General features: G+C 38.0%; 2 protein-coding genes and 1 pseudogene across 2 annotated transcripts; 2 read left to right on the top strand and 1 right to left on the bottom strand.

The window, feature by feature from the left end:
* The first annotated feature begins 1,610 nt into the window (after positions 1-1,610).
* On the top strand, positions 1,611-4,551 carry LOC110439528 (uncharacterized; annotated as a pseudogene).
* A 3,659-nt stretch (positions 4,552-8,210) lies between these two features.
* On the top strand, positions 8,211-16,307 carry LOC110437839 (uncharacterized). The gene is made up of 3 exons (XM_021475634.3): positions 8,211-8,253; positions 10,062-10,211; positions 14,505-16,307. Exons 2-3 carry the CDS (start codon positions 10,127-10,129, stop codon positions 15,569-15,571), a joined length of 1,152 nt encoding a protein of 383 aa, XP_021331309.2. The 5' UTR covers positions 8,211-8,253; positions 10,062-10,126; the 3' UTR covers positions 15,572-16,307.
* Positions 16,308-16,651: 344 nt separating this feature from the next.
* LOC110439392 (uncharacterized) lies at positions 16,652-26,509 on the bottom strand. Its single transcript, XM_021475364.3, has 3 exons — positions 26,446-26,509; positions 24,423-24,555; positions 16,652-17,896 (listed from the first exon to the last, which is right to left on the bottom strand). The coding sequence occupies exons 1-3, from the start codon at positions 26,507-26,509 to the stop codon at positions 16,654-16,656; spliced, it is 1,440 nt and encodes a 479-aa protein (XP_021331039.1). The 3' UTR covers positions 16,652-16,653.
* Positions 26,510-27,980: the final 1,471 nt, after the last annotated feature.

Below are 27,980 nucleotides of genomic sequence, written 5' to 3'. Positions count from 1 at the left end.
GAACAGACGCTCTTGACACTCTGGAGGTCATTAATAATATACATTAATACTAAAAAGGTTAAGGTGTTTTAGAATGACCAAAACACTACCTCTCTTTCAGAAACAAGGCTTGACTTACCATGATTTCTCCAGTTTGACAAACCTGCCATTTTGAAACGGAAAACCCAGAGGTTTTTCTTATTTCAGGGTTAAAATACTCTGAGTTTTCAATTAACCTCCTTTCTAAAATGGGGCCCTGATCACTGCTATGACATGATTGACAATTGTCTCTTTGTACTCTGGTTATCCAGAGAGCTGATGCTGAGTAGTTTTAGGGCTTTTCACACTTTAAATTGTTAACCCTGGGTCATTCTAACAATGGATAAACAGAATCCTGGGTTATCTGTAATCATGTTCCACACTGCTCATGCTATACCTGGGGTTAAAATATAATCCTGGGTGTTTATTAACAGAAGTTTCACATTTGCGAACCCCGGGTTAACATTATTATTTGTATTTTTACGTTGCCACTCTCCCTGATTGGACAAACAGCAGGAAACCTTTTTAGATAGCATTTCTACATTTTGTCAGGTATATAAAATGTCATCATGTAGGTCTTCAGCTAAGCCTCAGAACATGCACAAAGGCAATAAAACAATGACAAAAATACAAATTAATGAAAACAAGTAACAAAGTATGTCATCTCGCCATCTCCTCATCACTGCAGGTAAAGCAAACGTTGCATTAAGCGTTTGCGTAAATTCATTCATTCATTTTCTTTCGGCTCAGTCCCTTTATTTATCAGGGGTCGCCGCATCGGAATGAACCACCAACTTATCCAGCATATGCTTTAAACAGCGCATGCCCTTCCAGCTGCAACCCAGTACTGAGAACATTTGAATAAGTTATGTACAATAATGCTAACTCAAAAATATTAGCGTCAATTACACGCACTTGCTGTCAACATGCAGGATTTGTCTCAATCGTGTCTTTCAAGCAAGTTAAAAATGTTTATATGGAGTGGAAGTTACGCATGAATGAACACGGTTAATCTAGAGCGTGTTCATTTGATCGTTTGCATTTAAAGCCACTGGCACAAAAAGAGCTATAGAGAAATATTCTGCAAGGTATTTGATCTTATTTTGAGCCAAAACCTTTAACATCTTGTAAAAAGGTTCATAATAAGAACCCTTTAAACGGGATGGTTGATGCAGAAATGAAAATAGCCTCACCATTTACTCTCCCTCGTGTGGGTTTTAAACCTTTATGAGTTTCTTGATCCTGTTGAACTCAAAAGAAGATGAAAACGCAGAGATTGGCTTACTTTGTGTTCCAGAAAAAAGGAAAAGTTCAAAACTGCATAACACAGAGTAAATGGTAAGGTCATTTTTTATTTGTGGGTGAAACATCCATTTCATGCTCGTTCCTTTGGGCCTTCATACTAAAGTTCACTTTTTTTTTAGACTTGGTGGTGCTGAAAGAAGAGACTGATCAAATGGAGGAGAAACAGCAGTTAGAGAAACCCCAAGAACTAATGACTAATGAAAAACCCACACTGACTAAAAAGACTTCACGTGGAAGACCTCGGAAACCCAAATCTGGATGTCATTTCAGCTGTAAACAGTGTGGGAAAAGTTTCAGTCAAAAGTCAAACCTTGATGTTCACATGAGAGTGACACACAGGTGAGAAACCTTACACCTGTGAACACTGTGGAAAGAGTTTTGGTTATATATAAGGCTTTAGAACCCACATGAGAGTTCACACTGGAGAGAGGCCGTACACATGCCAACAGTGTGGAAAAAGCTTCTTTCATGCAGGAAGCCTTGTGGTGCACATGAGAATTCACACAGGGGAGAAGCCTTTCAGCTGTAAACAGTGTCGAAAGAGTTTCAGCCAAAAGCAGAACCTTGACGTTCACATGAAAGTTCACACTATGGAGAAACCTTACACCTGCGAACACTGTGGAAAGAGTTTTGGTTATATACAAGGCTTTAAAACCCACATGAGAATTCACACTGGAGAGAGGCCGTACACATGCCAACACTGTGGACAAACCTTCTATCATGCAGGAAACTTTGCAGTGCACAGAAGAATTCATACTGGAGAGAGGCCATACACATGCCAACAGTGTGGACAAACCTTCTATCATGCAGGAAACTTTGCAGCGCACATGAGAATTCACACTGGGGAAAAGCCTTACTCTTGCCCTCAGTGTGGAAAGAGTTTTAAGCGAAATGGCACCCTTGAAGTCCACATGAGAACTCACACTGAAGAGAGAATTTTTACTTGCACATAGTGTGGGAAAAGTTTTGCTCAAAAACAAGACCTTGAGATCCACATGAGGATTCACACTGGAGAGAAACCTTATACATGCACAGAGTGTGGTAAAAGTTTCATATGTAAAAACGCACTTGATTACCACATGAGAACTCACACCGGAGAGAAGCCGTTTGCATGTGTTCAGTGTGGGAAGAGCTTCACAACCAAATCTAGCCTCAAGAATAACATGAATGGTCACACTGGAACCATAGTGTTCACATGTGATCAGTGTGGAAAGAGTCTCACACGCAAAGACTCCATTAAGAAACACATGAAGACTCACTCAGGAGAGGATCATTTTAGGTGCATTGAGTGTGGAAAAGACTTTAAACATAAAAGAAGCCTCAACACTCACATGAAGCTTCACAATGGAGAGCAGAGTCCTCGAAATTGAGTCCTTGTCAACACAAAATGGGTATATTCAAAACGGCAGCTTTTTCATGTAGTTTGGCTGTTCATTGATGTAAGGTTTGTTTATAAATTACTTTCGAGAGGATCACATGCTTATGATTGTCCACAACTGGTCCTGCATTAGCTAAGATGATTCACCAATCAGATGATTCCTAACTCACTATAAATAACCAGAGTTTCTTACCTCGGTTATCTTTGTCTTGAGAAATTCCCCTCCCACCCCTACTCCCCCTCCTTCTAGATTGGGCCACATGGTGACCCCGTCGTTAGCAACGTTGTCTCAAAGCAAGAATGTTACAGGGTAAAGTTTGCTGAACCGGTGGACATTTTGTGTGGAGTTTGCTCGTTAACTCTGTGCTCGCGTAGGTTTTCCCCAGGTTCCTCCCACAGTCCAACCTAATTAAACTGAACATTCTACATTGGCACCTTAGTCGAGCTCTTAGTAAGCCATATAGCTCTCTTTAGCCATCTCTATATCTGTCAGTAGAACAGAAACAAGTCGGGGGAGTTAATCAAGATTTACCTGAGCTCAAACTCCCCTCATGCCATGCTTACGGAAGGGAGCCCAGGGCTCGAGGATCTTATGAGCTTAGGGCTCTCCCCCGGGACAGCTTTCCCTCCTTTAAATCTCTCAAATTATTATATGCAATCTCCTCAGTTATTGGACTTTTTAACTGACAAGGGGAAAACGTCAAAAACATATACACTATGACTTAAACTACTGTTGACTGTTGTGTTTAAGGATAGTGTAATGCAATATTAAAATTCATGATTTAATAATGAATATAGAGAATTCTAGATGTTTCAGAGAGCAGGTCGACAGACACACACACACATAGATTGCTATGATAAAGCAGGCTAAACCACCATACATGTAGCAATTAAACATGTTATATGTTAAATAAATTCTGAAAAATGTTTTTGATAGGCTAAAAATGATCATGTGTTAGCTATCTACCACTAACAAGTAGTCTTATATGCAAAGATGTGTTATTCAAAACATTTGTTTATAGATATTAAAAAATACTAATGTCCATATTGGCTCTGTTCAGGATCCCTTGTCTGTCCGACACAGTGCTCAAGCTAAAGTGAATAACCTCTAATATAGTTCTTTGTTTGTGATGACACACAGTCACAGTGATGTTGCTTTGTGTTTTCTGAAAGAATGAATAATTTGTTCCAGACCATCCCATCCTCGTGTGCAAAAGAAGGCTTTTGAGATAAGAATAAAAATGCATCAAGATGCACTTTATACAAAAATAAATAAATTTTTATGACTATTTTTTAAATGTATAAACATCTTTCTCAACTACAGTAATGTACTTTTTAGCATGATTTCAAAACTTTTGTGGTTACATCATTACTTTCAGACCTGACCTAAATGCAAATGAAACAGAGGAAGCGAGTTTATGAAGAAATAGTCTTGTTATTTAAAAGTAAAATAATTTTGTTTAAACTATTAAGTTTTAAGTAATAGAATTTTCATTTGTTTCACCTTAAAAAGAGTATAAAGGGGAGGTATATTTAAAATATAAACTAAAGGGTTTTACAGGTAAACTGATATGTTGTCTGTATGTCGTGTTATACCCAGCCTGATCTCACGAGAAAATGTAAGTATTTTACATTTTGCCAGTTTAGTGGCTAATTCGTACAAAATTGTACGATTTTAAAAAGGAGGTGTGGCAACTAACCCCACCCCTAAACCCAACCGTCATTGGGGGATGAGCAAATCGTACTAAATTGTACGAATTAGATCATAAAAATTAATATAAATTAGCCACTAAATCAAAAAGTTACAAATTGCTGTTAGATTGTGTTGGTTATACCTGAAATAAATTTTTTTTTATTAAAACTGAGTTTTTTATGGTATTTTCTTTATTAAATATTCAACTTAAGTAGTACATTTTTGCTTCAAACAAATGCTAGAACAGTATTCCTCATGTTTTTTCTATACATGCTAAATGAACCTTTAATAATTTTAACATGGTCCACTGGCTGTCAGGCTTTTTGCACCACTACAGAGCTTTAAGTGAAATTGATTTTAGAAGTTCTGAATTTTCTTTTAAATTAAAGCAGACTTTTATGTGCAAATTATTTATTGGCCCATAAAAAAATGCAAAGCAAAAATGCAAACAATTTATAAGGGCTGAATATAAACAAACAAATAAAATTTAGTCATGTTTAACTTAATTAGTTAATTAGTTTGTTTAAATTCAGCCCACACAATTTGTTTGCAACCACTTTTTGTAAATCCAATAAATATTTTTTTTTCTTCAGTGTAGTAGCCTACTCACTCCATCTTGAATTCTCCACAAAAACATTTGACACAATATATGGAGGTTGTGTTGTTTAATGCATGAGTACTTAACTAAACATTACAATGTGGTGCAACAAACACATTAAAACCATTTCAATAAAACAATGTTGCAAAATTGTTCAAATGTTTCACTTATGGCCTGTGTGAAAGGTTGACAATAATGCAACACCCAGCTGTATAGAAACACAAACTCAAAAGGACAAAAAAAAAATGAAAATTGACAATTTCCTCACTCTTTACTTGTTCTGTTGTTTATTTCTTATGTTTTTTTTTCATGGGAGTCGATGGTTATAGGTTTCTAGCTTTCTTCAAACTATCTTCTTTTGTGTTCAACAGAAGAAATAAATACACAGAGGTTTGTAAACACTTGAGGAGTGAGTAAATAGCGAGTAATTTTTCTTTTTTTAGTAAACTATCTCTATAGGAACACATTTTAATCGTTCAGACGTTTATTTCAGGGTAGATGCAACTTGTACAATTAAATGTAAACAGTTGTTGGTAAAAATCAAGAAAACTTTCACTATTTAAGGGTAACATTCAGTGAACTATTAAAGTGATTGTTTTACTTTATGTACTTGTCAAATAATTGTACTGCGTGTACATGTATGAAAAATTAACCATTAAAACATTTGATCAGTTCCGAGCCTATTTGACAGTTGAAACAGCTGCAAACATTTGGTTGCACCAAAAAAAGTATCAAATCTTAATCTACAAAAAAACTCAATCATCAAAAATAACCAGCAATATTTAAGTGCAAAATTAAAGGGAATGTACTTTCTGTATACAGAGTGAGTTAACTGTATGAAGTGTGAGAAGAATGACTGAAAACAATAGCTTGCATATGAGCTGCCCACAACTCAGTTCTGACTAAATCCACTAAACCAGGGGTGTCAAATCCAAACTTAGTAAGGGCCACACTGAGTGTTGTGAATAAAGTCAGGGGCCATACATACACATTTTTTTAAAATGTATTTATTGAAGAAAATAATTTTATACTATCATTTTACACTTCATTAAACCACATTTATCAAAATAGTAAGGTTTTTATGGGCATAATGCACAATGATGAAACTCTGATGTTTTGATATAATTGTTAAACTTTTACACACATGCATGTAGAATTATGAGTGTTTTAAAATGTTTTTGTCAATTTTTGCCATATTCTGTCATTGAATGGATGTGGTTTTGCCATGTCCCACACACTGCTGAGCCAACTTCAGTGAGTCTACAAAGTAGATAAATTAGATCAAATTTAAAAGATTTGTAAATATTTTTATTGTCTTTAACAAGTTATTTCACAAAAAAAGTCATTTTAATCACTTTTATTTTGTTTTCATAATATTATTAATCGTTTTGCATGTGTCCTTGAATTTGCTGTCTACACTGTCATAATGTGGTAAATGCCCCTTTAAGACCCCTCTGATGTACTCATTGGCATGCCCATGCCCATTTTGCTTTTCTTCAGAGGTTTAAACATCTGATGTGCCCACAGTAAATATCTTCACTAATGTTTGCTATTTTTCCTCATATTGAGTTTGAAAATGAATTATGTCAAGCTTAACATGTCCACCCTGTCAGAATAAAATATTCATTTTTTTCTTTTAATTTAGAGATTAAAATACAGCTGTTAAACTGTGTGCAAAGAGCTTAAATAGGGAAACACTTTACCAGCTGCAGGTACAGCATGTGTTCAATAAATGATATCCATAGCCAAAAATGTCTTCATGTCATTGTCCACCCTGTCACAAATCCTTCCTTGACAGGGCGGACATATGCATTGTTATTGACACTTTATTTATTTACTATTTTATTATTACTAATTAGGGAATGTTATATGTTACTTACAACACATATACACACACACACTACACCAGTAGATGCATAAATGGACAATACAAACCTTTTGGCAATATCTGTCTCAGTATTTACAAAGGATATCCTTTTAAAGTCCATATAATGAAGCTCATTGACTGATTAAAATAAAACTACAGCCCTGAGTATTTGTAGATTTATGTGAAGATCTGTAATCTAATTACAGTAGAAATGAAGTTTACCTTATTCTGAAAAATAAAACAGTATTATTAAGGTGTTTAACTTGACTTGCTTCCAACATTCCCTTTACTCCTCCAGTACAATGAACAATGTAAAGATTTACATTCATTAGCAAATTTAGTTTCATTTGAAGGACGAAATTGTTTATTTTTCATTTATCTGTATATTGCTAAAACTTAATTGATAACAGAAGAGGCGGCATGGTGGCTCAGTGGTTTGCAGTATTACTGAAAAAAGTTAAATTATTGAAAACATTTACAACCCTTTTATACGAACCCTTTAATATTTATTGTTGTACCTGTTGTTTTTCAAATGTTCCTCCATATTTAGTTCACCAAATAAAGCCTTTGTCCACCCTGTCATGTCAATGTCAACCCTATCATCTTGTTTTCCAGTCATGTTAAAAAAATCAATTATTTATAACCTCAGCAAAATATCTTGTGTGATTTCTTAATAAACCAACAAGTTAATATTGTTGGAAAGTTTGACAAAATATTTTAGATCTTGGGTTTTATTTTGAAAAGAATTATTACATAATTTATTTGGAAATCAATGTTTTGTCCATTATTTAATTATTCTAAAAATACTTTTTTTCTAGAATCTATAATTGGGTTGGTAAAGGGACACATGACCTTTCTGAAAAGACACATTTTATAATCACACTGCAATGGAAATACACTTATACTACTTTGAATTTGTCCATGACAGGGTTGACACAATTTGAGGGATGCTTGCTGTTTTTCTGTTTGCGTGTTATATGTAAAAAGGGAAAGAGCTTGACCAACATTCATTTCTTACAGCCTAAATTTTAATGAATACAATAACTGTGTAGGTAAATCAAAAATCTACATTTTTTTTGATGTCCCAAATGCACTTTATAGTGATAATGACCCTAAAAACGTTTTTCAAAATTGTCTTAAAAATGTGCAGATTATTTGAACAACTTCAAATACTGAATATCTGTGAGTGTGTCTGTGTGTGTGTGTGTGTGTGTGAGAGAGAGAGAGAGAGAGAGAGAGAGAAAGTGGAAAACGATGGAGAAATGTATCAATAAGTCATGACTGCAACAGTAAGTGGCAAAAAAAGCTAAAAAAAAAAAAAGACTTTTCTTTTGGCGTGTCGTGTGACGTCATAAGGCCGCGCCTCTCCTGCGCTGTGTTTCAGCTGGAGAAAGGTTTGTTTTAAAACTTCTACACAGATATAAAGCGATTGATTGTGGACTACGTTTTTTCAGATGCATCAAAAAATCCAGATAATGACCAGCTAGGAATAGCATGTGTAATTCCAAATAGAAAAATAAATTAAGGATTTCAAACAAATTATCAGTATACACAGAGGAAACATTTTACAATGGGTGAAAGATGCGGGAATTAAGGAAGTTTTAGTTTGCTCAGATTGTAGTTCTGCTCTTTTAAACATTGAAGCAAAACACTCAGACTGTAGGCAAGATTTGGTTATTGAAATTTTACAAGAGTTGAATAAATTAGGAGAAAAAGTAAAGGTTGTGTTCATGATTGAGGTAAAGTTGGTTTTATATTTGCACATTCGTTCATTTAGAAATCTCTGTGTTGTTTACCATGTTACTTTGAATATTTGATGGGAATTAGCATACAACTATGACTTGAAAACATTAACACTGTTTATTTGACTGTGAACAATGTTGTCATTTGATAGTGATTTCGCTGTTTAGAGTTGGCAAATAATACTTTTATGAAATTATATTATTAAGAGTATTATTAAGGGTAAAGTCTGAATTTGCGAGTATAAAACCAACTTTACCTCTATGTGTTTATGTGGGTGCCGGCTCATGTGGGATTAAAAGAAAATGAAGCAGCAGATAAAATGGCAAAGCAAGCTACGATGGAAGAGAATATAGGGGATTGGAAGTGAATTACAGTAGAATTGAAGTTAAAGCAATAATAAAGAAACAAATAATGGGGAAATGGCAGCACCAATGGGAAGCAGGAAAGAATGGAAGGCAAATGTACAATATTCAACCAAAAGTGGGTAAAGGGAGGCACTCGAGTGGAGAAAGGATAGAGGATACTATTTTATCCAGACTAAGAATTGGGCATACTGGACTTAACAGTACAATCAAGTTAATGGCACAGCACAGAACAGGTCTATATGAGTGTGGGGAAAAATGAATCTGTTGAACATGTGATTATTCATTGTGAGCGGTCTAATGAAGAAAAGAAGGAAGGAAATTATGAGTTTACATTGAATTTTTAATTAAATCCTGAGGTAGGAAGGCATAAGTGCACTGCATTGTTTAGATTTTTGAAAGACACAGGACTGGTTAATAAGATATGATTATTAGAATTATTTTAATGTAAAATTATAAATTAAGTTTAAGGCAGGGATGGAAGGAGTTATTTTCTGAACCTGACATAGTGGGAGGAGTGAGCAGAAGTCAGAAGAGCTGGAGACGCAGAGCTGGCGGATGCGAAGTCTCTCACTAGGTTAGGGGAAGGGATAATGGGAACAGAGTAGTCTCTGAATCAGGTTACAGGAAGGTGGCGGTAATGCACAAGAACTGATGCGATCTGCCAAATAAAAGCAAAAGAAGAAGAAAACGATTCATTAAAGTTTTTGGTTTTTCACCCGATGATAAATTAAGTTCCTGCTGTTGACAATATTATTTAACCCTTTATACAACATAGTACTATTTCACTGGGGGCTATTGTTTGAATAAAAGTAGCAGAAAAGTGTGTGTTTTAATGAAGGTTTAATTTATTAAATAGCATAATGTCATTCCATTCTAAGTATACATCACTATAAATAAGAGATAGAGTACTAGTTTTAATCAGCTCATTTGTGGCTATTGTTTCTTGCTCGGACTTACCTGATTTATTTTTTTTTAATTACTTTCATATAAACTCATAGAAACTGTTGAAGCAAGTGTTGAAGAGAAGTTATTTTGTTTCTGTTCATTGTTTTATTTATTTTAAAAAGTTTTATTGTTTTGTTAATTTTATACAGGATAAAGTGTCCAAACGCAGAGAAAAACTCCTGCTGAAGCGACTGATCTCCACACTGTTATAAAGATGGCGTTTATTAAAGAGGAGAGTGAAGATGTGAAGATTGAAGACACATTCACAGTCAAACAGGAAGATCTGCAGGAACAAACAGGTTGGTTTTCATTCTCAAAGACCAACTCAGTCATCTGATCCTCATTCTGAAATAATTTTATAATAAGAATACTAAATTAATCCATCTTGCTGCCCTGAGTGTGCTGCCTAGTTTTCCTAAATGCACATAAGCACTCATTGAAAGACAGGAATCAGTTTCTCTCTTGTTACTTGTTCTCATTTATTTTGTCATTACTTTATGTATTATTAATCTTCCATTTTCTCTACCTTCTTAAGGTTATTGCTTTTCTTGTTCTTGTACTGTTTGTAAAGCGTCTTTGAGCACTGGCGCTATATAAACAAACAAAAACAATAAATAAATAAAAGTTTAACTGAGCTGAGGATATTTGACCTACAGTATTCTCATAAAAGATATCTGCCTTTACAGTGATGGTGTTGGCTTAGTACTTTCCATTTGCAAATGTCACATTGATCCAAATTAACTTTTTTCATCAACTTCTTTATGGGTTTAAACTTGTTTCTAGTAGTTGTTACTAGTTCTCACAGATAGTATCTGAGTTAGAATTACATCATTATTATCATAACTAATTACCAGGGCTATTGTGTTTAAACAGGGTATCCGCTGGGTCATAAAATGTCTTAAATTCCAAAATCAAGTTTTGGCCTTAAAAAGTCTTAAATTTATTGAAATATTGTGTTGTAGGTCCTAAATCTTTTTTAAACAAATCTTCATTTTCCTTTGTTCATGTTTTGCTTCATAATCTGGCCAAAACCCACACAATCACCAACAATTTATCTCAATAACACTTTCAACTTTTTATTCAAAAAGGTAATTTTTACTCTATTTATCATAATGGTTTAATTATTTTCCTTACAATAACATTTGTTTAAACGTGCTCAATGTATTTACTGCTGAGGACATGACCTGGACAGATTCTTGTGCATAAATTTAGTTTATTGTAGTTTTAAAACTTTTGTTCATTGTTTTTGTTATTTATTTATTTTTTAAAGAAAGTTTGTTGAAAAACAGTGTATAGATACAAGTAAAGCTTGCTTGTTTTTACACAAAATTTAAAATCTTTTGCTAAGAAATATCTAAAGAACTGTATTTTTTATTATTCATTCATTATTGTATTGATAAATATATTCAATTATAATTTGTTTTGATAGGGCAAATACAAATCTTTTCCATCTGGGCCATTTGAAAAATTCCTTAACCTTTAGCCCTTTATGAGTCTAAAATTTCATTCATAATGGTCTTAAAGCTTTACATTTAACTTGGTGAAACCTGCAGTAACCCTGGTTTATTCATTCATTTTCTTTAGTCCCTTTATTAATCTGAGGTCGCCACAGCGGAATGAACCGCGAACACTCATTCACACTAATACACTATAGACAATTTAGCCTACCCAATTCATCTTTACCTCATGTCTTTGGACTGTGGGGGAAACCGGAGCGCCCAGAAGAAACCCACGCAAATGCAGGGAGAACATGCAAACTCCACACAAACGCCAACTGACCCAGCAACCCAGGTTTAAATTATGTCAAAATGGGACGATAACCAATTTCAAGGTATACCGCAGTTTGGAAAAGTCAAGGTTTTGAAACTGCCAAAATGTTCTGTTATATCGTTTTTACGGTATATGTAAGTTTTATTTATTGATTTATTTTTTTATTATGTTTTAAGTTTTTTAGGACAACAGTATCTCCAGCAAATAAGATATCCAAAGATGCCGTTTTAAATGGTTTTTGAACAAATAAAGACAGCAGAAGTCAATGATACATTTGAATGATGTAGCCTGACATGTTTACTGCTCCAAAATATTGTAAAAGTTTCTCAAAAGAAAATATATTGTGTTCAAAGGGGAAAAGATTTTTGTTTTTCACCCAGACATTAAAAAGAGGATCTTTTGAGCTTAGGGCTCTCTCTCGAGACAGCATGCCAAACAAGCTTTATAATCAGTCATCAGCTAAGTGTGAACTCTTGAAATGAATGAAAACAAGCAGTAAAGTATGTCATTTTGCCATATCCTCATCTCTCCAGTTTACAGCAAACGTGGCATTAAGCATTTGCACAAGTACATTCATTCATTTTCCTTGGGCTTAGTCCCTTTATTTATTAAGGGTCGCCACAGCAGAATGAACCACCAAAGACTTATTTTACATCTTTTTTTAAACAAAAAAGGTTCATAATAGGAACCTTTTATAGGGATAGTTGACACAGAAATGAAAATAGCCTCACCATTCAGGGCTCGACAATAAGGACTGCCCGATGGCAGCGTGCAAGACACTCGGGCCAGTGTACAGAATGTTACTGGCCCATTTGGGCCAGTGCTGCCTTTTTGCCTGCCAGATCGAGCCAGAGCTGCGTGCTGCGACTGTCAGTCAATTGTGTGCAAATACAATCTTACGGTGCTTTCACACATAGACGTTTGTTTCGGAATCTGTCTCGTTTCCCCCGTTAGCGCGGTTTGTTTGGCATATATCTAGCAGTTGCGCTCAGCGCTCGCATCCGCGCCCACGCCAAATCAATCAGTCCGAGATCGCCTGAATGAGACGGTCTCTGCCCTATTGAGCGGATCGATTGTAGTGAGAAAACAAAACAATGCAACGAACTAACGACCCAGGCTATATCACAGTGTATTTTGATTGTGTAATAGCCATATATACGGCTATATGAAGAGAGAATGATAAGCAGGGCGTGATGTCATTCTTACCGGTAAATGCGAAAGTGAAAGCATGCTGAAATATTACCGAGAGCTGTTTATCCAGCCTGATCTCGGTTTATCCGTTAGGAAAATTGACCGAAGTTAATTTCTGATAATTTTTCCATATTTTAATCATATAATATGTTGTGTTAGGCCAGTTGTTTTGTTCATTTCCACTCTGACAGCTCGAAACATTGATCTTCGCGATCTGATGAAATCTCGGTTCATCTGCTATGTCTCTCTATAATGTAAGCCTAAAATGCAGAATTCTAGCCAACGTTTCTTTAATAGATTGATTAATTCAATAGATAGATTTTTACAAAACCTGACAATTGAAATAAGGCTCTGTATAAGAAAGTCTGACCTCTCTAATTTGTATTTGGTGACGATGTCTGTGGGTTGTTAAAATTAAAGTGCACATTTTCGCTTATAAAATATTCTATACACAACTAGTCAAAAGTATGGGGTAAGTATGATTGTTATATATGTTAAAATAAGCTTCTTCTGCTCACCAAGGCTGCAAATATTTCATCATAAATACAAATTGTGAAATGTTGCATAAAATAACTGTTCAAAAGTAGTTTATCATTTAATTGATTCATTTATTCCAGTGATTTTAAAGATGAAATTTCAGCTTCATTACTCCAGTCACATTATCCTTCAGAAATCACTAATATTAATTATTATTATATTTATTAATGGTAATAGTAATAAAAGCAATAATGTCTGGAGTATTAGTTTTATTTGAAACTACATACAATAAGAAAGCAGTTATTTAAAATGTTGATGAATATTTAACAATTTATTTATTTTTTTTACATTTAATAAATATAGCCTTGATTAACTGAATAATTTTCCTTAAAAACATTTCAAAAATTACTGTAAATATATATACACTTGAAGTCAGAGTTATTAGCCCCACTTTGTTGTTTTTTTTCTTTTTAAAATATTTCCTAAGTTTTGTTTAACAGAGCAAGGAAATGTTGATAGTATGTCTGATAATATTTTTTCCTCTGAATAAAGTCTTATTTGTTTTATTTTGGCTAGAATGAAAGCAGTTTTAAATTTTTTATGAACCATTTTAAGGTCAAATTTATTAGCCCCTTAAGCTAATTGTTTTTCAGACTGTCTACAGAACAAACCATTGTTATACAATAACTTGCCTAATTACCATAGCCTGTCTAGTTAACCTAATTAACCTCGTTAAGCCTTTCACACACACACACGTGCACACACACACGCACGCACGCACACACACACACACACACACACACAGTCAAATAGCTATTAACTTTTTTTTTTAGGTGGGGCCAGTGAAAATTTTGGCCGGGCAAGTAAAAATCAGAACCACTGGCTAAAAAATCCTTAGCGTTGAACCCTGCCATTTACTCTCCCTTGTGTGGTTTTAAACCTTTATGAGGTTTTCGATTCTGTTGAACACAAAAGATCTTGTGAAAAAAAAAAAAAAAACGCTACTGGCTTACTGTGTTCCACAAGAAAAAAAAATGTTTAAACCACATGACAGAGTAAATGGTATGGTCATTATAATTTTTGGATGAAACATCCACTTCATGCTTGTCGCTTTGTGTCTTCATACTAAGTTAACTTCTTTTTTTTCTTTTAAGACCTGATGGTGCTGAAAGAAGAGACCCATCAATGGAGTGAAATGGAAGAGAAACAGCAAGACATACCGACTAATGAAAAACCCACACTGACTTCACACGGAAGACCTCGGAAATCCAATTCTAGATGTAATTTCAGCTGTAAACAGTGTGGAAAGAGTTTCAGTCAAAAGCCAAACCTTGATGTTCACATGAGAGTTCACACTAGAGAGAAACCTTATACCTGCGAACAGTGTGGAAAGAGTTTTGGTAAAAAACAAAGCTTTAAAACCCACACGAGAATTCACACTGGAGAGAGGCCGTACACATGCCAACAGTGTGGACAAACCTTTTATCATGTAGGAAACTTTGCAGCGCACATGAGAATTCATACTGGGGAGAAGCCTTACTCTTGCTCTCAGTGTGGAAAGAGTTTTAAGCAAAATGGCACCCTTACAGTCCACATGAGAACTCACACTGGAGAGAGGCCGTACACATGCCAACAGTGTGGAAAAAGCTTCTATACTTCAGAAAATTTTACACAGCACATGAGAATTCACACTGGAGAAAGGCCGTACACATGCCAACAGTGTGGAAAAAGCTTCTATAATACAGGAAACTTGGCAGCGCACATGAGAATTCACACTGGGGAGAAGCCTTACTCTTGTCTTCAGTGTGGAAAGAGTTATAAGCATAATAGCAACCTTAAAGCTCACACGAGAACACACACTGGAGAGAGAATTTGTACTTGCACACAGTGTGGGAAATGTTTCTCTCGAAAACAAAGCCTTCACATCCACATGAGGATTCACACTGGAGAGAAACCTTACAGATGCACAGAGTGTGGTAAAGGTTTTCCATATAAAAGCACACTCAATCACCACATGAGAACTCACACCGGAGAGAAGCCATTTGCATGTGTTCAGTGTGGAAAGACTCTCACACGCTCCGATTCCATTAAGCAACACATGAAGACTCACTCAGGAGAGGATCATTTTACATGCAGTGAGTGTGGAAAGGGCTTTAAACATAAAAGAAGCCTCAGCACTCACATGAAGCTTCACAATGGAGAGCAGAGCCCTCTAAATTGAGGCCTTGTCTAGCGGAGCTTAGGTCTCTCTCGGGACAGCATGCCAAACAAGTGTTTCGTTCATTTTGTTCAATTTGCCAAAATATTATTAAAATGTTACGAATTGCTTCCAAACACATCTACAACTAGTCCAAAAGGTTGATTGCACGACAAATAAGACATAAATAGAATATAAGAAGGAGAAATTAATAATTCAATGTTTACCTGCTCTTTCGTCTATGAAGGCATTGTTGTCTCTTTGCTCAGTTCACCTCTTCATGTCTTCAAATGTCAGGGGTTCATTCACGTTACACTGACAGTCACATATAATCTTAATCAATGCACAGTCTAGGCTGATAGGAGCCATGATCGTTCGTTCATCACGTGAGAGAATGACTCAAACCCGAGGACTCGAGAGATGAACGGTTCAATTCTTTTTCCGGCTCTAAACGCATATGATTGGCTCGTGATGAACGAGTGACTCAGACCCGATAGAGGACTCGAGTGGTGAGCGGATCAATTCTTTTTCCGGCTCTAAATGCATATGATTGGCTTCTGCCAATGTGATGAAGACTTGAAATTAACGGTACCTGTACAAATGTGCGCACGCGCGGATGAACGAATCACTCCTCGAGAGTTCCCGAATCAAATCGTTCATGAACAACCCATCACTAGATAATAATGACATGTCATACTGTATATGATCAATGTCTTAATATATGTTAAGTGTGAACACCATTAAACCACAGTATTTCTAATTATGTTTAGCAGTTTTCATTTTATTTCATTAGTTATGTCTAATATTTACATTTTCAAACTATCAGACAGATGTTTGTATCCGAAGTATTTTACAAATATGAAATATTTGTTTATATGTGGGTTGTAGAGTGTGGTGTGACACAAAATGCCGCCGACAGCCTACTTAAAATTTTAAATAAACACATCCCCTCACTTCCTAAATGTGTGAGAACTTTGATGAATTATGCAAGAAACATCTCATGGATGCATTTGGGACACATCATCAGTGATGTATCCTGGGATCATTGAGTGTTTCGGGTCTCTCAACATCATACACTCTCACCCAGGTGATCCAGCCGGGGTTGATCAAGTCCCGACTTGTGTCCCAACAGCAGTCCACGGATCTGCCCTCTTAATCCACAGCCACCTTGTGGCCTTCTCTGCGGCTTCGCTTGCGGATCGAATGGCCCTTTTCTTCGCCACGCCTGTAATGCCCAAACGACTGAGGACTTTGCAAAGTGAACACCCTGCAAAGCCTCTGCATCCAATTTCTATGGGCTCATAGTAAGTTCTCCAGCCTCTCTCCCTGCACTCCTCCACTAATGCCTGGTACTTAGCGCGCTTCCTCTCATTTGCTTCTTCAATACGCTCTTCCCACAGCACTGTAAGCTCCAGAATAATTAGCTGTCTTGAAGCTTCTGAGATAGCTATAATGTCTGGACGGAGACGTGTTGCAGCGATGTGATGAGGAAACCTCAGCTGTTTTCCCAGGTCGACCTCCAGTTGCCAGTCCGAGGCTTTGTGGAGGAGGCCTGTTGTTAATTGTGGGAGGGCCCGGGGTTTTTCTCCAGCTTTGATGAAGTGGACTGCCTTCCTTGGAGCACGATGGTTCTTGCTCGTGTTAATAGCTGAAGCTAAGCTCGCAGCAATTGCCTTAAGCACCTGGTCATGGCGCCAACGATAGCGACCATCAGCCAGAGCCTTGGGGCAACTGCTGAGGAGATGTTCTAGAGAGCCTCTTCCAGAGCAAAGAAGGCAGGAAGGTGTCTCAATCTTTCCCCAAACGTGGAGGTTTGATGGGCTTGGCAGTACATCGTAGACAGCTTGTACTAGGAAACGGACGCGTTGGAAATCCGCCTGCAAGATGTTCGCCCAGGTGATCCTACGTTGCAGTGTATTCCACATAGTCCATGCTCCCTGCTGCCGGAGTCCTACCACCCTACTGACTCTCTCTTCCTCCAAACTTGCTCGAACCTCTCCCTGGAGTAGGTGGTGTCTTTCCTTGCCTTTGACCTGGCTTACTAAGGTCTTTGGAAAATAGCCCAAGCCCGCTCTGCCTGTCGCTACAGTGCCCACCAGAGCCTTTTGTTGCAGGCGTGACTCTGCCACCTCCACTGCTTTCCCTGCATTCCATTTCCTGCCTGTCCTCACCTCGATGCAGGCTGATGACACCTTGCCATCTCTAGAGTCCCTGTACTGTAGGGCTTCTCTGGTGCGTAAAACCATGAATTCCTCTGTGAGGCCACTGAATGGTAGCTGCAAGGTGTTACTTGTCCCGTATAGTGCAGCACTGGTAGGACTGCGTGGGAGGCCCAACCATTTTCGAAGACTTCACACACACACGTAAAGTCAAAAAAGTGGTTGGTGGAGAGTATGTCCAGTTTGGAATATTGAAGCATGTTGATCGACTGCGATTATTTAAAAGCTCACAGGAGCAAATTTGGACAAATTTTTGGAAAAATAATTTTTAAAAGGGATATGTTTGTCATCTGTGTCTTCTGTGGAAACAGCAAACCTCGCAACCCAAACAGATATCACCAAGATTTTGCAGAGGAGGTTTCCGCATGAAGACAAGGTTTTACTATGAATGAAAGGGTGTTCCATTTCTCCCTAGACTGCTTTATCTGTGATGCTTCTGCATAATCAGTCATAAAACAAAGGGGCATGGAGATTAGGGATGCTCAAAATAATCGATTAACCGTTAACCAAAAGGGTGCGTTTGTGACCGATTAATGCTATCAGTTAAACGATTAAAATTATTATTTTATATATTTTTAGTTTGACTGCATAAGGGGCCAATTGAATGCGCCTTTGCGTTAAGAGGGTCATCTTTTGCACGCGGCTCATCCCAGAGCAGCAGTTTGTGTTGTCAAGACAACTACAGAGAACTTTTAAAGAGCTTGGTTTCCGCTACATTCATTCTTCCATGGCGGGGAACAAAATGCATCCCGCCACGGCTACATTACCCATTCCAAACATTCAGTCATTGTTGTTGTTTTTAATAGCGGATTATAATCGCACCAAAACGTATTAAAAGGTAAGTGGATTATAACAGCGCAAACTTTTCTGGAACCGTATGCTGTGCGCTATCTGTTAAATCCTTTGGGGTTACGTGCTGACTGACTGACAGGTGCGCGATGCGTAAGCCCAGCAAACACGCAGAAGCTTTCAGTTAAGATGAACACAGTTTCTATAGTTATACTTTATTTAAAGATAAAGGTATATGGCTCTGCATATAATCACTCTATCTTGCTGGAGTTTATAGCCGTTTCGCTTTACTTCAGGACGCATGCCGCTCTGAAGGTCTAATCGCTGTTTTAAGTTATCCAGAGCTGGATTAATGTACAAATCCTGAATATCACAATATTATTAAATATTACAATTGTAACAACATAGACAGCAACACTTTTGCACAATCAATACCCAGCTGATTCAGTCGTTTCATAAGAGGACCGCGCTTCTTCTTTTCTTTTTTCCTTGTCATTATAAAGGCAGGTGCGCCTCGCGTTTTTGGAATGAAAAAAAGCACGTTAGCCACTTGTTTAACTGCAAGACATACTTAACTTTGTGGGACGATAACATATAACCCGTGGCTACAGACACATTTGCCAAAGAAGCAAAATGGAAGAAGAATATTGCTGTTTGAAACAGACATGTTGATGCCAAAAAAAGCGTTGATGTTGACCTGGATCTGCGTCATAAACGCAACAAATAGGCTTTACCTTTTATTTTACAGCTTATAAAGCATGTAAGCACATTAATGCAATATCCTATTTAAACAACAAAACTGTTTACAAAAAGTCATATATATGTGCGCGTTGTTGTCTTTTTATCACGCAGCGCGCACTTAAACCGCAAGGGAAAGAAAGCTTATGCTAGATTATATGCATGTCAACTTTTGGACCAAGGGCAACCTACAAAACAGACAAAGCTCCCATATAATAAATACCATCTCAGAGAGTCTTGTAGGGATGTCAAAGTACATACACTTTTAATTTGCACGAAAGCCACGATCACTCTCTGAACTGGATCGCTGGAAAGCTACTGAGTTTAGGCAGTTTCTGCTGTACACCGATCCAGTAGTATTGAAGGATATTCTTCCAACACCACTTTACAACAGCTTCCAATCACCAATTAGCAAATCCAATCCAATTAGCATCTATCTGATACTTTCTTCAACCCTCTGTGCCCATTAATGTGACTATGATGATAACTTGATTAGGTATCTCCTTGAACAGTTCAAGACCTTGTATGGGGTTGAGGAGATGGTCTATAATGTCCACTCTCTGTCATCTTGCAGATGATGTGAGGAGGTTTGTTCCTTTGGACTGGGTGTCAGCATATGCTTTGAAAACTTCCTTGGTCAGCTTAAAAGAAAGATCAGAAAACCCCAACAGATTCTCCAGTAATTGATTCGTGTTATGGAGTGGCAGTCCATGCAGAGCAAGCCCCCTTCTCAGCTAGAAATACTCAAACTCAGCGGAAAACGGTCAAATGGCCAACAGTGCAAGACGGTACAACAGGAGTGCAGTACAATAAAGCCATTCTTGAAAATGTCACAGAAAAATGTAGAACTGGAGACAACTGCGTGATGATTGATGGACAACTTGGCTTAATTGAGAACATCTTGTATGACACCATCACAGAAGAAACTTTCATTTTGCTGAGAAGGTTTTTGTGTCTGGCCCCACTTTAAACAGAGCTCATTAATTCTAAAGACATTGGCATCTTTAAGGCATGTGAGCTGGCAGCTGAAGTCAAACTCTACAAGATCTCTGATATTGAGACAAAATATGTTTTGCTTCCACTAGGAAAGGGTTGGACTGCAACCCCATTGCTTTATTTTTATTAGAGCCTCTTTGTTACTGATCCCCTTTTCAGCACGTTATGTGCATTATATGGAATTAGGTTCCATGTATGTTGAACCTCAGTTATTTGAGGATGATTTTAACACAAAAACATCTGTTATTGATTCTTTTTCATAACTTCAAGAAGCTATTTGCATCAACCACAGTGAGGCTGTGAACGGTATGCGAAGCATCAAAAGCTTTTGTCAAGGGTAAAGTAATACAATATGCTAGCTTGGTCAAAAGACTTAACAAGAAAAAAGTTAAGGACATTGAAGCCAGAATTAAAGTTTTAGACAGGCAATTGTCACTAAAGTTTTCAGATTTTTAGTGTTTTGACTGAAAATAACATCAGCGATCACCTACAGCCAATGAGAGAGCAGCTTTCACTTGCGTGTGCGTGTGTGTATACCTGCTGCAGGCCAGCGGGAGGCTGGGGGAGAAGTTAAAAGCGCTCTTTTTCGGTTTATTTGGACCCACGACAGGACTCAGGAGCAACTGTGTCTGTTTGACGTTTCACACATAAAGAAAATAGTTTATTATCAACTTAAGTTGAGGAGAAATTGCTAATTCCCTTTAAACCCAGGTGAGCAAACATGTACAGGTTCTACCCCATTAAAGGCTTCTTTTTCATTATGTAGTTAATAACAAAAGATATACGACGTGTTTTTGGCTGTGAGACGTAGTTTGGACGAAGTTGTCGGCGATTCTTCCTATAGTAAAGTCATGCAATGTGAATGTCCCTGTCGCCGATCCATCTTGCAGTGTAAACAAAGCAGCGACGAAACGCTAGCCCAGATAGTCATGCAGTGTGAAAACCTCTGTGACATGACTACTTTGAAAATCATGCATTCTGAACTCGGCATAAGGCTAGTTGTTAGCCGCTTCAAGCGAATTCACCCGGTCTGGGAGTGAGGTCCTTCAGCCCGGAGGGAGCGGGGCTTGTTCTGTGGACGTGGCTACGTCACTCATGCGCGTGACTGCGTGCGCACGTCACGTGAGTGAACAGCCAATGAACACTCGAAGGGACTCATTCATAAAAGAAAACTTCCACTCATAGACCGAAAGGCAGCTCAACTCACAGACGGTAAAATCTAAATCACAGGGATTCAATAAAAATGGTAATCCCTTATATCATGTTGCAATAACACTGGTTTATGATATCTGACCATTACATTTAGACATTAGACGTCTCTCGAGGCGGTGCACATTTGTACACAGATTTGGTTTGGACAAAAATAACTGAAATATGGGAATTCACATCCATATCAGATTACGGGTACCATTTAGAAACACGCTTATGATTCTGAGAATTCTTTTCGTCAGATAGCGGTTAATAGGCAAGCTTGCAACTCCCAAATACATTAATTTAGAACCGTCCAGCAGTTTTGAAATTAATTTCGCATGGCAGCGAAGCACAGATGTTAAACGTTAGGCAGCTAATCTAACTGTTTGAAACCACGTGAGCAAATAGTCTAAAATTTTTTAGCTATAATAATAAGGCCTTTGAGCAGACAAATTTGGGGTTTCCAAACCGTCTTACAAGCACTGAGAGAAGTCTCTGTTCCGACAGGCACAATATTATATTTAAATGATTTGCGGAACGTGCGTCTTTGCAAAATCAATTTAAAATATTATGAACTGCAGTTTAAATTGTTACACTCAACACTTAGGCAGCTCTTTGCTGTGTTAGTGAACAGAAGGGCTGGAGGAGGCTTTCGTCCTCCCAGCTTTGAAGAAAGGAAAGCGCTTCTCGCAGTGCCTTCTTTTTCTTCTATAGTGCGCACTAACAATCACAATGAATCGGAAAGTTTGTTTTACAGAAAATGTTTGGAAAACTGCCCGCATTCTCCACCAATATGTAAACAGAAATTAGCTCCATTTATGAATATTAATAATCAACAATAACGGTTTATTCTTAATTATTATTCCGACTTAAGCTTCGGTCAATTTGGTCAAACAAACATATGATTGTTTATGATCCTACCCGCTCGACCAAGCGGACTCTCAGATTATGAATATTAATTATCAACAATAACAGATTATTATTAATCATTAACATTCTGGATTAATTTATTGTTAACATGTAACAAACCAAGATAAATAGCAAAGCGAGGAAAAAGAGAGTTCAGATAAAGAGTGGCAAATCTGTTTCAGTTCCACACACACCATTAAGGATCACCAAGATTATAAAAACACCTTTTTAATAAAAGGGGCACAGCTTATTCGCATAACTAAAAATAGCTGGTCTTTAGTGTCTGGAGGTCTCTCTCTTTATGCGAGGTTCTTCCGTTGTGATGAGAGTCCTTTGATGTCCTTCTTGATGCGTGGAGTTTGCAATACAGGTCGGAGGAACGCGATCGCAACTTTAAACTGGGTTTACTTTGCCGGAAAAATAAGAAAATGTGGCTGGAAGGTCCACGCGGCACAGAAGCCGCTCAGACCCCTCAAAGGGACAACCTCTGGGGAAGTTCTTTTCGAACGTTCTGTGTCGAGCCTGGGGAGGGGTCAGCTTTTAAACGTGAGCTCTGTTACATGCCCTTTCAACATGCTCGACCAATGATTTCAGGGCAAAGTTTGAGCGCTTAACTTCTCTTCATATCTAGCAGCTCATATGCAAATTTGAGTATCCGCCTAAAGCATGCGGAGAGTCATTAATGCAGGGCATTAAAGAATGTAAGCAGTGCAAGTTATTATCATGCTCTATGCATCATGTGTTGTAAAATGTCAAGGACATTCCAACGACACCAAACATGGGGGGGGGGGGGGGGGGGGCGGGTTTAAAAGTACATCAATGTAATTTGCACACCCTTACATTATTTATGCTCTAAAAAGGCCTATAGGAACCCGGCATACGGGTTATAGGAGGGGTTGTACAGGTAGGAAAGGTCAGAAATGAGATACAAAGTTTACAAACATAACATTTTAGTTTTGTGCTGGTCCCTGATTTCTCAGTCCAATTTCTTTTTGGACTAATGTCATTGTGGGTGTGTGGATGTGTGTGTGTGTGCGTGTGTGTGTGTGTGTGTGTGTGTGTGTGTGTGTGTGTTTGTAAGCAGGGGGGGGGGGGGAGATCGGAATGTCTTTGAAGTCTCTAGGTCCATCTCTCTGGATAGCTCTGGATATCGAGAGGTGTCACGGAGGCCAGACTTCGTGGAGCCAGTGGTCGTATACCGTCCTGTCCACTGAAACCCAGACCCTTTCCATAAAATCAATTAATAGTTTTACCTATGGACTGTACGTAACACTTGTTTAAAAAGATTTAAGACCTACAACAAAATATTTCAGTAAATTTAAGACTTTTAAGGCCTAAAAGTGACTGTCTAACAATTGTTTATGAATCCTGTTGAATAATTGAAAATAAATATGCACACAAACCTCCGGCACCACTTTGCACAGAGAAATGCATAACTTAAAAATGTAACAGTTTTGTTACAGTGACTGACTAACTCAATCTCAATCTTATAACTGAAATATTGCTGCTAGATATATTTCTGATGTTACATTGCTCTGACAGGCCTAACATGATGCAAAACCTCTTGTTTATGGACCAAAAGAAAATCATATTTTGTTAAACTGTACATTTCTTTACAATTCAGTGGTAATAAATTTATATCTTATATTTTACTATTGTTTACTCATTTAAAAACCTAGAGACTTTGAATCAGTATTTGGTCATTACTTAAATCAGTTTTTAAAGCAAATGTTAAATATAAAAATACTATTTATAAGTCAAACATAATAATTCAACTTCAGAATTATTGTTGTATTCCGATTTTATAACTTCACTGTGCATTAAAGACCAGGACAAATATACACACGCGCACACACAGTTGAAGTCAGAAATATTACCCCATCTGGCTGCTATGGCCCTGCTCACCCGTGTTCCAGGTGGAGAGCGCGGTTTGGCACCTGCATCTGGGGACTGTCATTCACCCGTGTTCAAGGCAGAGAGCGCGGCACGGCACGGCTCACACGTCTGCGCACCGTCACTCACCTAGAGTGTACCTGACTGATGAGAGCGATGGAGAGCGCGGCCCAGCACCCGTATCTGCGGACCGTCTCACCTGTGTTCCAGGCGGAGAGCAATGTAGAGCGTGGCCCGGCACCCACGTCTGCGGCCCTTCACTCACCTGTGTTCCTTCATAAAAAGAAACCATATAGGAGCACAAAGCCAGGACCCAAGAATTTCACCATTTATATATCTGCTATTAAATGGAAAGCTATAAAGCCTTTCTCTGGCAGCCGAAAATTGCAAAAATCGTGGACACACGTCCTATATGACAAATTCCGTCGACATAATCCCTGCTGCACCTTAGTTTTTACAGATATCAGCACTCAGAATTGAGTCATAGTCGTAAATATAGGTGTCCTTATATGACGATGAAGGCTTCCTGTTCATTTAAAACATGTAATGCACATTTCATTTTTTGAATCGCAAAGAAGCCACATGATGAAAAACATATTCCAGTTCTTGTCACCAGAATTGGTACTGTTACTCATTTACAAGGGGAGATGAGATCTCACCAGGCCAGTTACACGAAGAGAGGCAAGATAGCAAATGAAGTGAGGAAAGGAGTAAGTAATATTTATTACAAAAACACCAGTTCCTGAGTTGATGGCCAGGAACATCACAAGAAGTCTAACTAAAAATGTTATCAAAGTGATCTCTTGTGAAATAAGTGAAGTTTATGTATAAACAAATTTCGAGAGGATCACGTGCTTATGATTGCTAGCAGCTGACCCGCATTATCCAATTCACTACTATCCAATCAGATGACTCCTAAACTACTATAAATACCCTGGGGTTTATTCCATTGCTATCTTCGTTTTGAAGAGGCAGCTTCACCGTAGCTAGCTCCGTTGAAGAACCTACTCTAAACCAGCATGGACAACCAAAGCATCTACAAGCTATCACCTACCAGCTATCACCTACCAGCTACAATCTACCAGCTACCATCTACAAATTACCAGCTATAATCTACAAGCTACTAGCTATAATTTACAAGCTACAATCTACAGCAGCAACAACAACTGCAACAACAACAACTGCAACAACAACAACTGCAGCAACAACAACTGCAGCAACAACAACTACTACTTCAAAACAACTCCAACAATTGCATCAACGACTTCAACAAACATCAAACCTTCTACTTCAACGCATCTGCTGTGTCTTCAACCCTATTCTCCAGCAAATGACAGCCAAAAACTCCAAAGCCATTGGAATGAAACTGAACCATTACCTTTTTCATAGCGGTGCACATGCTATGCACATGAAGGGAAGCTTTGCAAAATAACTTTACCAAACATTTAGACTAAAACATTTATAAATCTTTTGAATAACAAGACTAGTGTAAACAATGATTTTAACTAAAGATACTTGCCTCTTGCCCGTCCACTGATCCATAACATTTAACAGCTTGTTTGCTGGAATGTTCAGCAAGCAACAGCTCAAGTCATAAACAATGGTGAACTTGATCAACAAAATGGCCGCCGGGCTTTTTCACCTTTGGTACGCTTGACTGGCTCTCCTTTAAGCCAATAGCTGTAAGGAGAAGCGTCACCACCCAATAAGCTCTCTGGAGAAGGTCCTGCCCTCTCTCTTGACTCTGTTGCAAGTCTTATGAATGAATTTGGACCAGACAAGCTTGTGAATGAAGTTAAGATATCAACAAATGTTATTCATGGATTAAAGTAAAGCCAATTACTAACATTCCATTCACAGTTTTACTAAGTGGTGACATCGCCCTCGAAGTCTTATAGAGTTCAGAGTTTGATGTTAGCAAAAATAATAATAATAATAATAAAATAATAAAATAAAAATTTATACACAGAGCACTGGGGTCCAATTACACTAGACCAGTGACTCATTTATTCATACACTAGTGTCTTATGTAAGCTTATAATGGCAAGTCAGTTGGATGTGAAACAGCAACAAACAACTTCCTGATTGGCTGCTATGAATAGGAGGACATTTCTGACAACGGATCTTCAATAAACACTTCCAGGACCACCAGACAAACCATACCCCTTATCCTCAGCTCTCCTTCCAGTTGCCATTCTGTGGGGGGATGAATGCTCACCTCTACCATCCTTGCACGTAGCGACATCAAGCTATCAGACTATGCATTAATAAAAAGACCATGACATTTGGCTGCAGAACCTGACCCTCATCCAACCCATAACATTTTATATGCTCTTCAAATACAATCACACTCTACATAAAGGATGCATTTCCACTCACATAGCTCACATCCACGATGCCATATTTCTCAAATTGCTTGAATTGCATTGTCACCCTGATACTAACTTCTGATTTCTGATTTCAGATCTAACCCAAGGATCTAACCCGGGCGTTTCAGCTCTCCCTTCCTTAACCTTATTCTGCTCCAATCTACAATCTGCGACTACCGAACCTGCAACAGTGAATTCGTTAATCAAAAAGAATCGATAATAAACTCATGATAGTACTATTCTTGCCCCACTGTTCAGCGTTCTTGTATTAGTCCCATTGACATTGCGACTTGAGAATTCTCTAGCAAAAACCCTTGATTATTGGTCTCCGCTCCTCACAATTCTATATTCCTAGCATTAACAGCACCATTCCATCAGACGAATACTCGCTGAATTATCATGATATAGACCAAGCAATTTCGCTCATCAGTTTAGCCGGCCGCAATGCTTGGCTTGCAAAAATCGACATTTCATCTGCCTTTAAAAATCATGCCAATTCACCCAGACTTCTGGCACCTTTTTGGCATTCATCTAGGCATCCCCCTCGCAGAGGAGAAACAGCCGGTCCCAGCACTTCCATAGAATTTCTGGGCATCAACTTAGATTCGAATAAATTTCAAGCATCCCTTCCCAAAGAAAAGATTGACCGTATAATCTCTTTATCTCAAAATTTCCTCGAGAAACCATCATGCACCAAACGGGAACTGTTATCTATTCTCGCGCATTTCAATTTCGCGATGCGCATAATTCCTCAAGGCCGCCCGTTTATTACTCACCTCCTTCAGCTCCTCCTCGGTCCCCGGTTTAGAAGATACCATATATCTTTCTAAACCCAGTCGCAATGAACGCAGCTTATGGATCTCCTTCCTTAAGCAATGGAACGGCTGTTCCTTTTTCTATAGCGACCTAATTTCTTCCCCGGTGGATATTAATTTATTCACTGACCCTGCCCCCTCAGTCGGGTTCGGCGGCTTTTACCAAGGTCACTGGTTTACTTCAACGTGGCCCCCGCAGATGCTCAGTCTACCCAGAAATCAGCAATCATCTGCGCTTTCGAACTCTACCCCATAGTCGCAGCAGCGCTTTTATGGGTAGATGAATGGTCCGCCTCTAGCATTCTCGTTCATTGCGACAACGAAGCCACCGTTTATTGCATTAATAAAGGACGCTCGCACGCACTTCCAATTATGCCCTTATTAAGACGCCTCGTTTGGACGGCAGCCAAAAAGCAATTCATTATGACTGCTAGACATGTTCCAGTTTGCAAAAAATCAAATTGCTGATTCTCTCTCTCACTTTCTTTTCCAGAAATTTCGGCTCTTGGTACCG

The sequence above is a fragment of the Danio rerio genome, chromosome 4 (genome assembly GCF_049306965.1).
Source record: "Danio rerio strain Tuebingen ecotype United States chromosome 4, GRCz12tu, whole genome shotgun sequence".
In the NCBI taxonomy this organism is placed as follows: Eukaryota; Metazoa; Chordata; class Actinopteri; order Cypriniformes; family Danionidae; genus Danio; species Danio rerio.
Note: the sequence above shows the minus strand (reverse complement) of the source record. Positions and strands in the feature narration are given on the sequence as shown.